General features: G+C 47.6%; 1 protein-coding gene across 2 annotated transcripts in view; it reads right to left on the reverse strand.

Annotated features, from left to right (window-relative positions):
- Positions 1-13,389, reverse strand: part of DOCK5 (dedicator of cytokinesis 5) — a 216,750-nt gene that overhangs the window by 75,543 nt on the left and 127,818 nt on the right. For both annotated transcript variants that reach the window (XM_029065133.2, XM_029065132.2), the window contains exons 12-14: positions 9,278-9,420; positions 2,461-2,586; positions 49-173 (exon numbers count right to left, since the gene is read on the reverse strand). In XM_029065133.2, coding sequence (XP_028920966.1) covers positions 49-173; positions 2,461-2,586; positions 9,278-9,420 — 394 coding nt within the window. The remainder of the gene's footprint in view (positions 1-48; positions 174-2,460; positions 2,587-9,277; positions 9,421-13,389) is intronic.

Genomic DNA, 13,389 nt, shown 5'->3' on the forward strand with positions numbered 1-13,389 from the left:
TGAAATGTGCCCAACCGTCAACACAAATCTGCCAGGGAAACAGCATACCTCTAAAACAGTGCCCTCCTCATTGACTACCGACATGGTGACTTCCACATTCTTGGGCGTCTTCTTCTTCCCTTTGTCAAATTCGCCGTGGACCAGAGTGACATAAATGTCGTTTCGGACATCTCCTACAAAACAACACACTGTCCTGTGAGCCTCAAGGAAGGAGATATTCTGCTCGGTTGAGAGAAGCCATTTGGCAATTGGGTGTGACAGCAACTACAAGACAGGAAGGGGATTTGACCCAGACCTTTCCATTCAACTGTATCTCTGTTTATCTCAAAGTGAGCTGCCTGCATAGCAAAGAGCAACTTTGAATTGGGGCCTTTTTAAAATGAGTCATCCTAATCCATCTATTTCTCTTCCTGCTAACAACCCCACCTGACAATCTACACAGCCCACAGAAGCACTTCAATTTGATCTTTTTTATCCCATCTGATGATAGGTTTTGGCTTTTGTACTATGTAAATGAATTCCTTTTTCTGAAAACCCTTGTCAGTGGCTTATTTGAGCGTAAATCTATTTTCTCTCATCCCATGAGAGTTTACTCTGGGGCCTTTTCGAAATGCAACTCAAAATGTGGCAGAGGAATTATGACTCTCCCAGGAGGAGTGATACCAATACAGTAAATTCAGAGCTTGATTTGGAAGTTGGAAGTCAGTTGGAGCTGGGCAGAATTGAGTCCAACTGACCCAGCCAATCTCTATTCCTAAACCCTCCTAAAAATCACACCTCCTCCAGGAGATCTTCCCAGACTACAGCTTTTAATTCCCCTATCCACCCTCCCCTCTGCGTCGACTCTGCACTTGGCTGTGCACTCGGTAACCAACTTGATACTCACCCAATCCCACAATAGTTATGCAAATATTCTTATGCTGTACTATTTCCCCTATCCCTAATCTATTTTAATATTTATCTCTCCCTTCAGATTGTAAGATTCCTATGGGCAGGGATTGTGTCAGCCAATTCTGCTTTACTGGACTTTCCCAAATACTCAGCACAGTGCTCTGCACATAGTAAACACTCCATAAATACATTGATTGATTAATTGAAGTTGACTCTCCTTTTGTGTGTGGTGGGGGGTTGGGGAGAAGCAGGCGAAGATGGAGGAGAGAAAACCCAGGATTTGGGATCATTTTTTCATTCTCTACCATGTTCAAGAAAGTTTAATGTGCCAGACTAACATCTCCTAGCTAGGATGGTGGAGCTGCTGGTCAACTCGGAGGTCGAGCGATGGCCGGGATGTTATCTCCGTCATGACCTGGGAGTCTAAGACACTTTCATTTCAGTACAAATGAGCAATCATGTCTTTTACTTTTCCTGATTCAGGCCTAACTGAAGAGATTAAAAAAAAAATATCTACAAAACAGACTTCACACCAATGCAGTGGGGGAGGGGAGAAGCAGTGGCGGTGCGCGGCCCCTGGCCCCACTCCCCACTTCTCCCCTATCCCTGCTGCATCCTCCAGGGGCCTTGATCCCGACCTGCCTCACACCAATGTGGTGAAGAAGACCATAGCAGCTACAGCGTGTGGCCACCACCAAAGGTGGTCGAGAGGGAGGCGTTAGCCTTGGCTCCGGTCACTGTGGTCGCTCTAGTGACTGTTGGATTCTGAGCTATGAGACCCCAAAATGCTACTTCCTCTCGCCACAGTCTCTACTGACTTTCGGAGGTCTTGATCTTTATTTTGCTTTGCTATTTCTATTGTTTTGTCTTTCCTTAACTGAGGTATTTGTTAAGCACTCACTATGTGCCAAACACTGTACTAAGAGCTGGGATAGATACAAGATAATCAGGTCCCACATGGGGCTCAAAGTAGGAGAGAGAACAGGTATTGAATCCCCATGGTGCAGATGAGGGAACTGAGGCCCAGACAATTTAACTGACTTGCCCATAGCAAGTAAGTGGCGGAGGCAGCATTAGAATCCAGGTCCTCTGACTCTCAGGCCTGGGATCTTTCCATTAGGCTACGCTGCTCCTCGCCACTCTTTGCCTATCCCCTCTCTCCATTTTATTCTTAGATGGGGAGAACTATATTCCTTCTCGGCACTTAGGAGAGTGTTTTGCTGAATAAATAGTATTACTACTATTGTAGTAAGAGTGTGCACAGGATTATACAAGAGTCTTCTCCAAAGAAAGAGGAAAGTATTGTGGAAAGGTCAAGCTTTCTAAAATTGGGAGATTTTCACTCTCTTCACTTGGTAGGCTTTGCTACCCAGATAGAGATGTTAGAATGATTGGATAGCGAGCCGATCTTTCTAAACGGTTTGGATGAAATAGATGGTGAATCTGGCGAAGAATGTGAGTCCCAAATCCCCCAATCTGTGTAGAGACAATTTATGACCGAACACTTTTTAGATTGGGTAAATTGTTCCCGGATCCATCGCTGGCAGCAATGGAGCTGGTAGGGCTGACCTGGGAAGGTGATTTCAGGAAACCCCATTTTGCGGGCCACGGCTGTCGTTCGGTCGACAAGGTGAGAGAAATCCTTCTGAACCTGAGCCAGGTCGCCTGGGAGCAGTTTCAGGGATATCCAAAGGCCTGCAAAGAAAAGGTAATTCCAAAGCTGTGTCTCATCCAGGGCCTCCCCGAGGCCCAGCTTTCAACTGTTCCCAATCAGCACCTTCCGGTTCTGGGAGCAGAATACTGATGCTGGGATGGACAGATAGATGGATGGACCCAAACACACACACACACACACACAAACATCCCTCCCCCCCAACACATACACACTCTGTCTCTGGATGGTAAGCTCCTTGTGGATGGGGAACATGTCTACCAACTTTATTGCATTGTACTTTTCCAAGTGTTTGCTACAAGTGCTCTGCACGCAGAAAGAGCTCAATAAATGCACTGACTGATTGACTGATTGCTATACAGGAAGCATGCTCTCCAGGGCTGGAAAAGACAGCTGGACAGGAAGTGCTCCCACGTGGTCAAACATGCCTCAGCTGAGAGTTGGAGAACAGATATGAATAACAGACCAGGAGAATAAAGAACAAAATGCAAACAGATGAATGTGTGACAGCTGAAGTGGTGGATGGGGTGGCAAGGGCCAGCCTGTGGGAACAAATCAGAGAAGGCTGCCCGGGGGAGGAGATGTTCATGAGGGAAATGCCCAGGCTTGGCCCAACTGAGAGGGATGGTGGATCTTCATCAGAGTCATGGTATAAGCAGAGGGGGAGGCAGGAGAATCGAAACTGAGCCACAGTTTGGGGCTTTTCCAGGGACTATGAGCTGGGAGGGGGCAGAGGAGAGGGCAGGCCGGCATCAGGAGCCCACTGAGGGCTGAAGGCTTCGAAGCTGACGGTCGGGACACCCTGGGGTCTGCCTTAAAATGAAAAAAGACTCATCATCTTGTCTTCTAACAGACCAAGGATGATACACCTTAAATGTTTAGTTGGCTTAATTAGAGGTCGGAATCCAAACAAGCTGTACCGATAATAACATTAACTGTGCTAACTGTAAAGTGTTTACAATATACTAAGTGCTGGGGTAGATACGAGGTAATCGGGTCAGACAGTCACTGTCCCCCATTGGGCTCACAGTCAGAGGGAGTAGGAGGGAGTAGGATTTAATTCCAATTTCATGTACAAGGAAACTGAGACAGAGAGGTCACATAGCAGATAAGTGGTGGAGCTGGGATTAGGAAGCAGCGTGGCTCAGTGGAACGAGCACGGGCTTTGGAGTCAGAGGTCACGGGTTCGAATCCTGGCTCGGCCACTTGTCAGCTGTGTGACTTTGGGCAAGTCACTTAACTTCTCGGTGCCTCAGTTACCTCATCTGTAAAATGGGGATTAAGACTGTGAGCCCCACGTGGGACAACCTGATTCCCCTGTGGCTACCCCAGCGCTTAGAACAGTGCTCGGCACATAGTAAGTGCTTAACAAATACCAAACTCAGGTATTCTGACTCCCAGCCTGTGCGCTGTCCACTATTCATTCAACTATAATTCATCTATAATTCTATTTATCTATTTTGATGCTATTGATGTCTATCTACTTGCTTTGTTTGGTTGTCTGTCTCCCCCTTATAGACTGTGAGCCCATTACTGGGTAGGGATTGTCTCTATCTGTTGCCGAACTGTACTTCCCAAGCGCTCAGTACAGTGCTCTCGACACAGTAGTAAGTGCTCAACAAACATGATTGAATGAATGAATGAATGAATTCACTCATATCTATTGAGCACTTACTGTATGCAAAGCACTGTATTAAGTGTTTGGGAGAGTACAACAATAGACATATTCCCTGCCCACAGTGAACTCACAATCTAGAAAGGGAGACAGACATTAATATACATAAATTAATTCATTAATTACAGATATACACATATGTACTGTGGGGATAGGAGGAAGGATGAATGAAGGGAGCAACTCAGAGCGACACAGAAGGGAGTTAGAGAAGAGGAGAGGAGGACTTAGTCAGGGAAGGCTTCTTGGAGGAGGTGTGCCTGCAGTGAGGCTTTGAAGTGTTGGAGAGCAATTTTCTGTCTGATATGAGGCGGGAGGTGTTCCAGGCCAGAGGTAGGATGTGGGCGAGAGGTTGGCAGTGAGATAGATGAGATAGAGGCACAGTAAGAAGGTTAGCATTAGAGGAACGAAGTGTGTGGGCTGGGTTGTAGTAGGAAAGTAGCGAGGTGAGGTAGGAGGGGGCAAGGTGATTGAGTGGTTTAAAATCAATGGTGAGGAATTTTTGTTTGATGTGGAGGTGGATGGGCAACCACTGGAATTTCTTGAGGAGTGGGGAAACAAGGTTTGAACATTTTTGAAGGAAAATGATCTGGGCAGCAGAGTGTAGTATGGACTGGAGTGGGGAGAGACAGGAGGTAGGCAGGTCAGCAAGAAGGCTGCTAAAATAATCAAGGCGGGATAGGACAAGTGCTTACATTAATGTGGTAGCAGTTTGGACGGAGAGAAAGGGGTGGAGAAAGAGCAGTGTTGTGAAGGTAGAAATGACAGGATTTAGTGATGGCTTGAATATGTGGGTGGAATGAGAGGAATGAAGGATAACGTCAGGGTTCCAGGCTTGTGAGACAGGATGGATGGTGGTGCCATCAACAGTATTGGGAAAGTAAGCAGAAGGACGGGGTTTGGGTGGGAAGATAAGTTCAGTTTTAATAATGTTGGTATTTGTTAAGTGCTTACTATGTGCAGAGCACTGTTCTAAGCGCTGGGGGAGATACAGGGTAATCAGGTCGTCCTACGTGAGACTCACAGTTAATCCCCATTTTACAGATGAGGTAACTGAGGCACAGAGAAGTGAAGTGACTTGCCCACAGTCACACAGCTGACAAGAGGCAGAGCCAGGAGTCGAACCCATGACCTCTGACTCCGAAACCCAGGCTCTTTCCACTGAGCCACGCTGCTTCCCATTAACTTTGAGGTGATGGGAGGACATCCAAGTAGAGATGTCTTGAAGGCAGGAGGAAATGCAAGACTGCAGAGAGGGAGAGAGATCAGGGCTGGAGATGTAGATTTGGGTGTCATATATCAGCACAGTAGTAAGTAAGGCTTCAGGTAGTTGAAGCCATGTGAGCAAGTGAGTTCTCCAAGGGAGTGGGTGTAGATGGAGAATAGAAGGAGACCCAGACCTGAACCTTTGAGGGACCCCCACAAGTTAGGGATCAGGAAGCAGAGGAGGAGCCCGGGAAAGAGACTGAGAATGACCTGCCAGCGAGATAGAAGCAGCGTGGCTCAGTGGAAAGAGCACAGGCTTGGGAGTCAGAGGTCGTGGGTTCGATTCCCAGCTCTGCCACTTGTCAGCTGTGTGACCGTGGGCAAGTCACTTAACTTCTCTGTGCCTCAGTTCCCTCGTCTGTAAAATGGGGATTAAGACTGTGAGACTCACGAGGGACAATCTGATTGCCCTGTATCTACCCCAGCGCTTAGAACAGTGCTCTGCACATAGTAAGCACTTAACAAATACCAACATTATTATAGGAGGAGACACTGAAGAGCACAGTGTCCGTGAAGCCAAGGTTGGATAATGTTTCCAGGAGAAGGGGGTGGTCAAAAGTGTCAAAATCAATTGAGAGTCGAAGGAGGATTAGGATGGAGTAGAGGACATTAGATTTGGCCCGATGCTCCCTTTGAATGGTATCTCTTTTTCCAGTCTGTATTCTCATGCCCTCCCCACTAGACAAACAGTGGACTAGCCATGAAAAGGTTTGTAAATCCACCAATCAGAAAATGCTGGTGCTTAGTGCATTTCCCAAAGGGTTTTTATTCTTCCTTGGTCCTCTTTCGGTTCTGACTGACTTCCCCAAAAGACTGTAAACACCTTGAAGGCAGGGAATATATATCTAATTTCTGTTGTAATCTCCCACGCACTTAGTTCAGTGTGGCTTAGTGGAAAAGGCTTGGGAGTTAGGGGCTCTGGGTTATCATCTCGGCTTTGCCACTGGCCTGCTGGGCGATGCTGGACAAGTCACTTAACATCTCAATTTCCTCATCTGTAAAATGGGGATTTAATACCTGTTCTCCCTCCCTTAAACCGGGAGTCTCATGTGGGGCAGGGACTGTGCCTGATCTGATTGTCTTACAGCTACCCCAATACAAGAAGCAGCGTGGCCTAGTGAATAGAGCATGGGCCTATTAGATCCCATGGGCCTAGAAGATCTGAGTTCTCATCCCGGCTTCACCACTTGTCTGCTGTGTGACCTTGGGCTCTACAATATCGCCAAGATCCGCCCTTTCCTCTCCACCCAAACGGCTACCTTACTATTACGGGCTCTCGTTATATCCCGGCTAGACTACTGTGTCAGCCTTCTCTCTGACCTCCCTTCCTCCTCTCTCGCCCCGCTCCGGTCTATTCTTCACTCCGCTGCCCGGCTCATCTTCCTGCAGAAACGATCTGGGCATGTCACTCCCCTTCTTAAACAACTCCAGTGGCTGCCTATCGACCTCCACTCCAAACAAAAACTCCTCACTCTAGGCTTCGAGGCTCTACATCACCTTGCCCCTTCCTACCTCTCCTCCCTTCTCTCTTTCTACCGCCCACCCCGCACGCTCCGCTCCTCCGCCGCCCACCTCCTCACCGTCCCTCGGTCTCGCCTATCCCGCCGTCGACCCCCGGGCCACGTCCTCCCGCGGTCCTGGAACGCCCTCCCTCCTCACCTCCGCCAAACTGATTCTCTTTCCCTCTTCAAAACCCTACTTAAAACTCACCTCCTCCAAGAGGCGTTCCCAGACTGAGCTCCTCTTCTCCCTCTACTCCCTCTGCCATCCCCCCTTTACCTCTCCGCAGCTAAAGCCTCATTTTCCCCTTTTCCCTCTGCTCCTCCACCTCTCCCTTTCCATCCCCACAGCACTGTACTCATCCGCTCAACTGTATATATTTTCGTTACCCTATTTATTTTGTTAATGAATTGTACATCGCCTTGATTCTATTTAGTTGCCATTGTTTTTACGAGATGTTCTTCCCCTTGACTCTGTTTATTGCCATTGTTCTTGTCTGTCCGTCTCCCCCGATTAGACTGTAAGCCCGTCAAACAGCAGGGACTGTCTCTGTTGCCGACTTGTTCATCCCAAGTGCTTAGTACAGTGCTCTGCACATAGTAAGCGCTCAATAAATACTATTGAATAAGTCATTTCAGTTCTCTGTGTCTCAGTTACCTCATCTGTAAAATGGGGATTAAGACTGAGGCCCGTGTGGGACTGGGACCGTGTCCGACCCAATTACTTTGTACCCTCCCAACCATTTAGTACAGTGCCTGGCACATAGTAAATGCTTAGCAAATACCACATATTATTTTTATTATTATTACTCAGTATAATGCTTGGCACATAGTAAGGACTTAATAAATACCACAATCATCATTACTCCTGGAAACATGCAACTGCTGTATTGCACTCCAACACTTGATACAGAGAAGCATCATGGCTTAGTGGCAAGAGCCTGGGCTTGGGAGTCAGAGGTCATGGGTTCTAATCCCAGCTCTGCAACCTGTCTGCTGTGCGATCTTGGGCAAGCCACTTAACTTCTCTGTTCCTCAGTTACCTCACTTGTAAAATGGGGATAAAGACTGTGAGCCCCAAGTGGGACAACCCGATTACCTAGTATTTTCCCCAGTGCTTAGAAAGTGCTTGGCACATAATAAGTGCTTAGCAAACACTAAAATAATAATAATATTATTACACATAGTACACATTCAATAAATACCATTGACTGACTGATCCTTCAGAGAAACCCCTAATCCTTAAAGAAATTTGAAAAAAGATAAAAAGCCTAAGAAATTCAGGATTTCATATCCACATTTGACTAGGTGCTCACTGAACAAATCCATTCCCTCTGTTGCCTCTCTGCTCCCCCTTTCACCACCCCTCAGCTAAGCCCCCTTCCCCTCCCCTTTCCCTCTTCTCCTTCCCCCTCTCTTCCCCTCCCCTCAGCACTGTGCTTGTCCGCTAATTTGTATATATTTTATTATCCTATTTATTTTTTAATGAGATGTACATCCCCTTGATTCTATTTATTGCTATTGTTTTTGTCTGTCTGTCTCCTGATTAGACTGTAAGCCTGTCAATGGGCAGAGATTGTCTCTATCTATTGCCGAATTGTACATTCCAAGCGCTTGTACAGTGATCTGCACATAGTAAGCACTCAATAGACTGTAAGCCCATCAGTGGGCAGGGGCTGTCTTTATCTGTTGCCAATTTGTACATTCCAAGTGCTTAGTACAGTGCTCTGCAAATAGTAAGCGCTCAATAAATACTATTGAATGAATAAATACTATTGAATGAATGAATGGATGAATTTTCTGTTCTTTGTCTTCAACTTAAGGACGTCATCTTGTAACCAGCTCATACCCAGGAGTTAATAGGAGGAGGAGCAGGAAGAATGAGGAAGCGAAGGGAGAAGAGGAGGAGGAAGATGAGGAGGAAGAGGGGGAGCAGCAGCAGACATCATCCCTTCAGGATCTTATTTCCTCTGTGCATTTCCCTTTGTGTGGTCCGAGGAAACAGGCAGCAAAAGTTTGCCTCACGACTGACTGGACTCCAACCCATTTTCTAGATAATTTTTCTGGGAAAAATTTGCCCAAATGGTTTATGAAAACAGTTGCTAAGAGGAATGTAGATTTCCAAGTACAACAAGCACCCCGAGGTGCAAGAACGAATGCCAGCTTGGTTACATCATCAGTAAAGACAACCAAGAGGCTGGAGTGAAGCCCTCAGGGTGGGGCCTGATCCCTCTCTTCAGCCTGCAGGAGCCGCCTCCCCAGCACACACTCACACACCTTGTCCTTTGTGATTCACTTCCTTCGTTGCAATCACTTTGTTAAGAACCGAAGTGAGCGGCTCATTCTCCCCAATCACGTGGGAGGTTATCAGGGGAGACATGATCAGCTGCCTCTGCCGGATATAGGTTTCCATAGCAATCCTGAAAAACAGAACAAAAGCGAGGGTGGGGGAGAGAAGGGAAATAATATCACAGCATTCCACTGGTCAGTCCAAGACCTGGTGGGAAGAGTTGGGAGGTAGCAGCCCTGAGCCCCTGGACCCCGCGCCTGGCTTTGAGCGCCCCCAGGAACCATTTCAGAGACAGAGGCAGCACTAGGTTCGTGCCCTCAGACAGCTGTGCCTCAGTCTCCTCATCCGTACAGAGGGTATTCATTACCTGTTCTCCCTCCTACTTAGCCTATGTGGGGCAAGGACTGCATCTGACCTGATTAACTTATTTCTAATCCAACGTTTAGAACAGTGGCTTGACACACAACAGGGCTTAACAGATACCATAATGATAATAGTGATTATTATTAACAAATACCACAATTATAGGGAAGCAGCGTGTTGCAGTGGATACAGCACGGGTCTGGGAGTCAGAAGGTCATGGGTTCTAATCCTGACTTCACCACTTGTCTGTGGTGTGACCTTGGGTAAATCACTTCACTTCTCTGTGCCTCAGTTACCTCGTCTGTAAAATGGAGATTAGACTGTGAGCCCACGTGGGACAGGGACTGTGTCCAACCCGATTTGCTTGTATTCACCCCAACTTTTAGTACTGTGCCTGGCACATAGTAAGTGCTTAAATAATAGCATTAATATTATTATTATTATAAGATGGTAACAGCTGGAGGGATCACCTGTGATAAGCAAACATTTGTCCTGCTGCCTACAGATGCTCTGCTCTGTTGATCCTTGACTGACAAACCACGTCCCCAAAAATAACTGCTAAGTATAGGACTGGAATGGCAAAACCTAAACATCTCTAAACTGGTTTCATTTTAAAAAGAAATGATGCCACTGACTGAGCAGGTGACCTGTATCTTCCCCTTTAAGTTATTTATTTTGACCACTCAAGAGAGAAAAAAATCTTATGTTTGCCTCCCCCCATGAGAGTGGAGGTTTCCTGTGGCCAGGGACCATGTCATTTGATTATTCTGCCTTTCCAAGCATTTAGTCCAGTGCACTGCACTAAGCAGGTGCTCAATAAACGCTTTAACAATTACAGCTAGCGTCACTACTTCATTTCTGGTCTTTTTGTCTCCCGATGCCATCAGTGCGTCCGGTCGAAAACCGCAACTCCTCCAACTTCAGGGGGCGGGTCAGTCCGTCTGCCACAGATGCCTCTCAGAGAAGCTGCATTCTCTGAGGCCAAGCTGGCTGCGTCCCCCAAGGATTCCCTCGGGCCCGTTGCTTATGGTCTCAGCACTTACCCAGTTTCAGAACAAACATCACCTCACAGGTGGCTCCCCATGGATGTCCCCATCTTCTCCTCGGCCCCATTTGGGGCTGTGTGTCACCTCTTTTACCCAGCTTTGACAGCAGTGGTGGCCACAGCCAGCCTTTAGTCTAAATTGTCCCGTCCTGCCTTTGCTATATTTCCCTGGTGATGGGAAACAGGCCTCGTTTGGCTCTGCCATAAACCGTTCTGCAGAATGAAGCGACCTCCTGGGGCAGCCAAACAGCCTTAAGAGCCGCTGAGGAAGTCAAATGCCTTTTGATAGTCTATAAAATCTTTCTATAGTGTGTGCTTTAGAAACCATGCCTGGAGATAAAGTTAACGAGGCAGCATCATGGCAGGTTACAGGGTTATTAGGACAACATCGAGTCCGGCTACAGAGTTAACAGGGCAATACTGTGTCCAACTACAGAGTTAACAGGACAATCAAAGAGCTCAGAGTCAGCGCTCTACCAACTGGTAGTAGACAGACACAGACCCTCTGCCCCTCCTTCCCCCTCCCACCACCAGCCAGCCAGTCCCATTGCCCACAGAACGTGTTAATAGTTTCCAGCTCTCTCTGGGGTGGTTTGGTTGGTACTGTTGCTCTGCTCAACAGATTTGCCAGGTTTTCCTTTCAGTTCTTATACACGGTGGTCTGTCTGCAGGAGAATGGAAATCTTAAAGTCTGTTCCAGAACCGGTCCCCAGGGGGTGGCCGCTGAATCTGCTGTACAACTGAAGCTTTCAAAGAAAATGTTCAGGGTGGACCATTGTGAAATACACACATGCACGCACACATGCACACTCGCTCTTCCCAGTCTAGCACACTGGTATACTGTGGAGCTTTCAAGCTGGGTTTTGCAGAGAGCCGCCAAACATTTTAGGGGTTAAATACCAGAGGCTGTTTTGTGTGCTGTGGATGATTTACAGTGTGGTTGGCAGCCCATGTAAACGGTAATCTCATTAGGGTGGGCCCTTCAGAGATGCAATGAGTGGATTCTTAGACCAGAGAACAAATCTCAGCTCTCAGGGCTTTCACAGTAGAGAACAATAATAACAAAAACAGTAATATTAGTAATGGTATTTGTTAAGTGCTTCCTATGTGCCAGGCACTGTACTAAGCGCTGGGGTGGATAAAAGCAAATTGGGTTGGATACAGTCCCTGTCCCACGCAGGGCTCAGTCTCAATCCCCATTTTACAGATGACAGGTACTTGAGGCACAGAGAAGTGAAGTGACTTGCCCAAGGTCACAAAGAAGACAAATGGCGGAGACGGGGTTTGAACCCATGACCTTCTGACTCCTAGGTCCGTGCTCTATCCACTACTGCCTCTGAGTGTCAGCTGGCTCAGCCCTCTACCAGAGTACTGACATAGGAGAAAAGACTTTGCCACATCAGCCTCAGAGCTGACAAATGTGGCAGGACCAACCCAGGCACTCGGTCACTCCCTGAGGCCATTGGGTGGAGAGAGAGTTGGATCAGGGAGACCAGAGGGGGCCACCATGCCTAATCTCTGAATCAGTTTGGCCAATCAATAGCAAAGATTAGCCAGGCTCACATAGTTGCTTCACAGGCTCCTCCTCCCCACCGGTGTCCCCACCGGTGGTCACAGCTGAGAGACTTCCTGAAACCAGAATTCATCATATCTCAGCCAGCAACCCCGACCTAGACAGACGGGATGGGACTATTTAGCTGTTCCAATTTTGGAAAAATTTTAAATCAACTCTTCCAAGAAGCCTTCCTTGACTAACCTCTCATTTCCCTACCTTATTTGCCCACCCTTCTGTGTCAGCAACATTCTTGGTTCTATGCCCTTTAAGCACTTAATACTCACTCCTCCTCCAGCCCCACAGCCCTCGTGTTATTATTAATATTGTGTTGTCGAGTCGCTTCCGATTCATAGTGACTCCATAGATTCACTTTCTCCAGAATGTCCTGACCTCTGCACAATCCACAACCTTCTAATGTTTTTCCCATTATCGTGGTAATGGCCTCTACCCATCTAGCTACTGGTCTGCCTCTCCTACGTTTTCCCTGCACTTTTCCTAGCATCAGTGTTTTCTCCAGAGAATTAGTCCTCCTGATTTTGAATCCAAAATATGCTAACCTAAGTCATTTGGCCTTCCAAGGGCCACTTTGGTTTAATTTGCTCCAAAATCCATTTGTTTGTTTTCGGGCAGTATTCACAAAAGCATCAGAAACGATCTGGGCATGTCACTCCCCTTCTTAAACAACTCCAGTGGTTGCCTATCGACCTCCGCTCCAAACAAAAACTCCTCACTCTAGGCTTCAAGGCTCTCCATCACCTTGCCCCTTCCTACCTCTCCTCCCTTCTCTCTTTCTACCGCCCACCCTGCACGCTCCGCTCCTCTGCCACCCACCTCCTCACCGTCCCTCGGTCTCGCCTATCCCGCCGTCGACCCCTGGGTCACGTCCTCCCGCGGTCCTGGAACGCCCTCCCTCCTCACAACTGATTCTCTTTCCCTCTTCAAAACCTTACTTAAAAATCACCTCCTCCAAGAGGCCTTCCCAGACTGAGCTCCTCTTCCCCCTCTACTCCCTCTGCCATCCCCCCTTTACCTCTCCGCAGCTAAAGCCTCATTTTCCCCTTTTCCCTCTGCTCCTCCACCTCTCCCTTCCCATCCCCACAGCACTGTACTCGTCCGCTCAACTGTATATATTTTCG

Source organism: Ornithorhynchus anatinus, chromosome 5 (genome assembly GCF_004115215.2).
Source record: "Ornithorhynchus anatinus isolate Pmale09 chromosome 5, mOrnAna1.pri.v4, whole genome shotgun sequence".
NCBI classification, from domain to species: Eukaryota; Metazoa; Chordata; class Mammalia; order Monotremata; family Ornithorhynchidae; genus Ornithorhynchus; species Ornithorhynchus anatinus.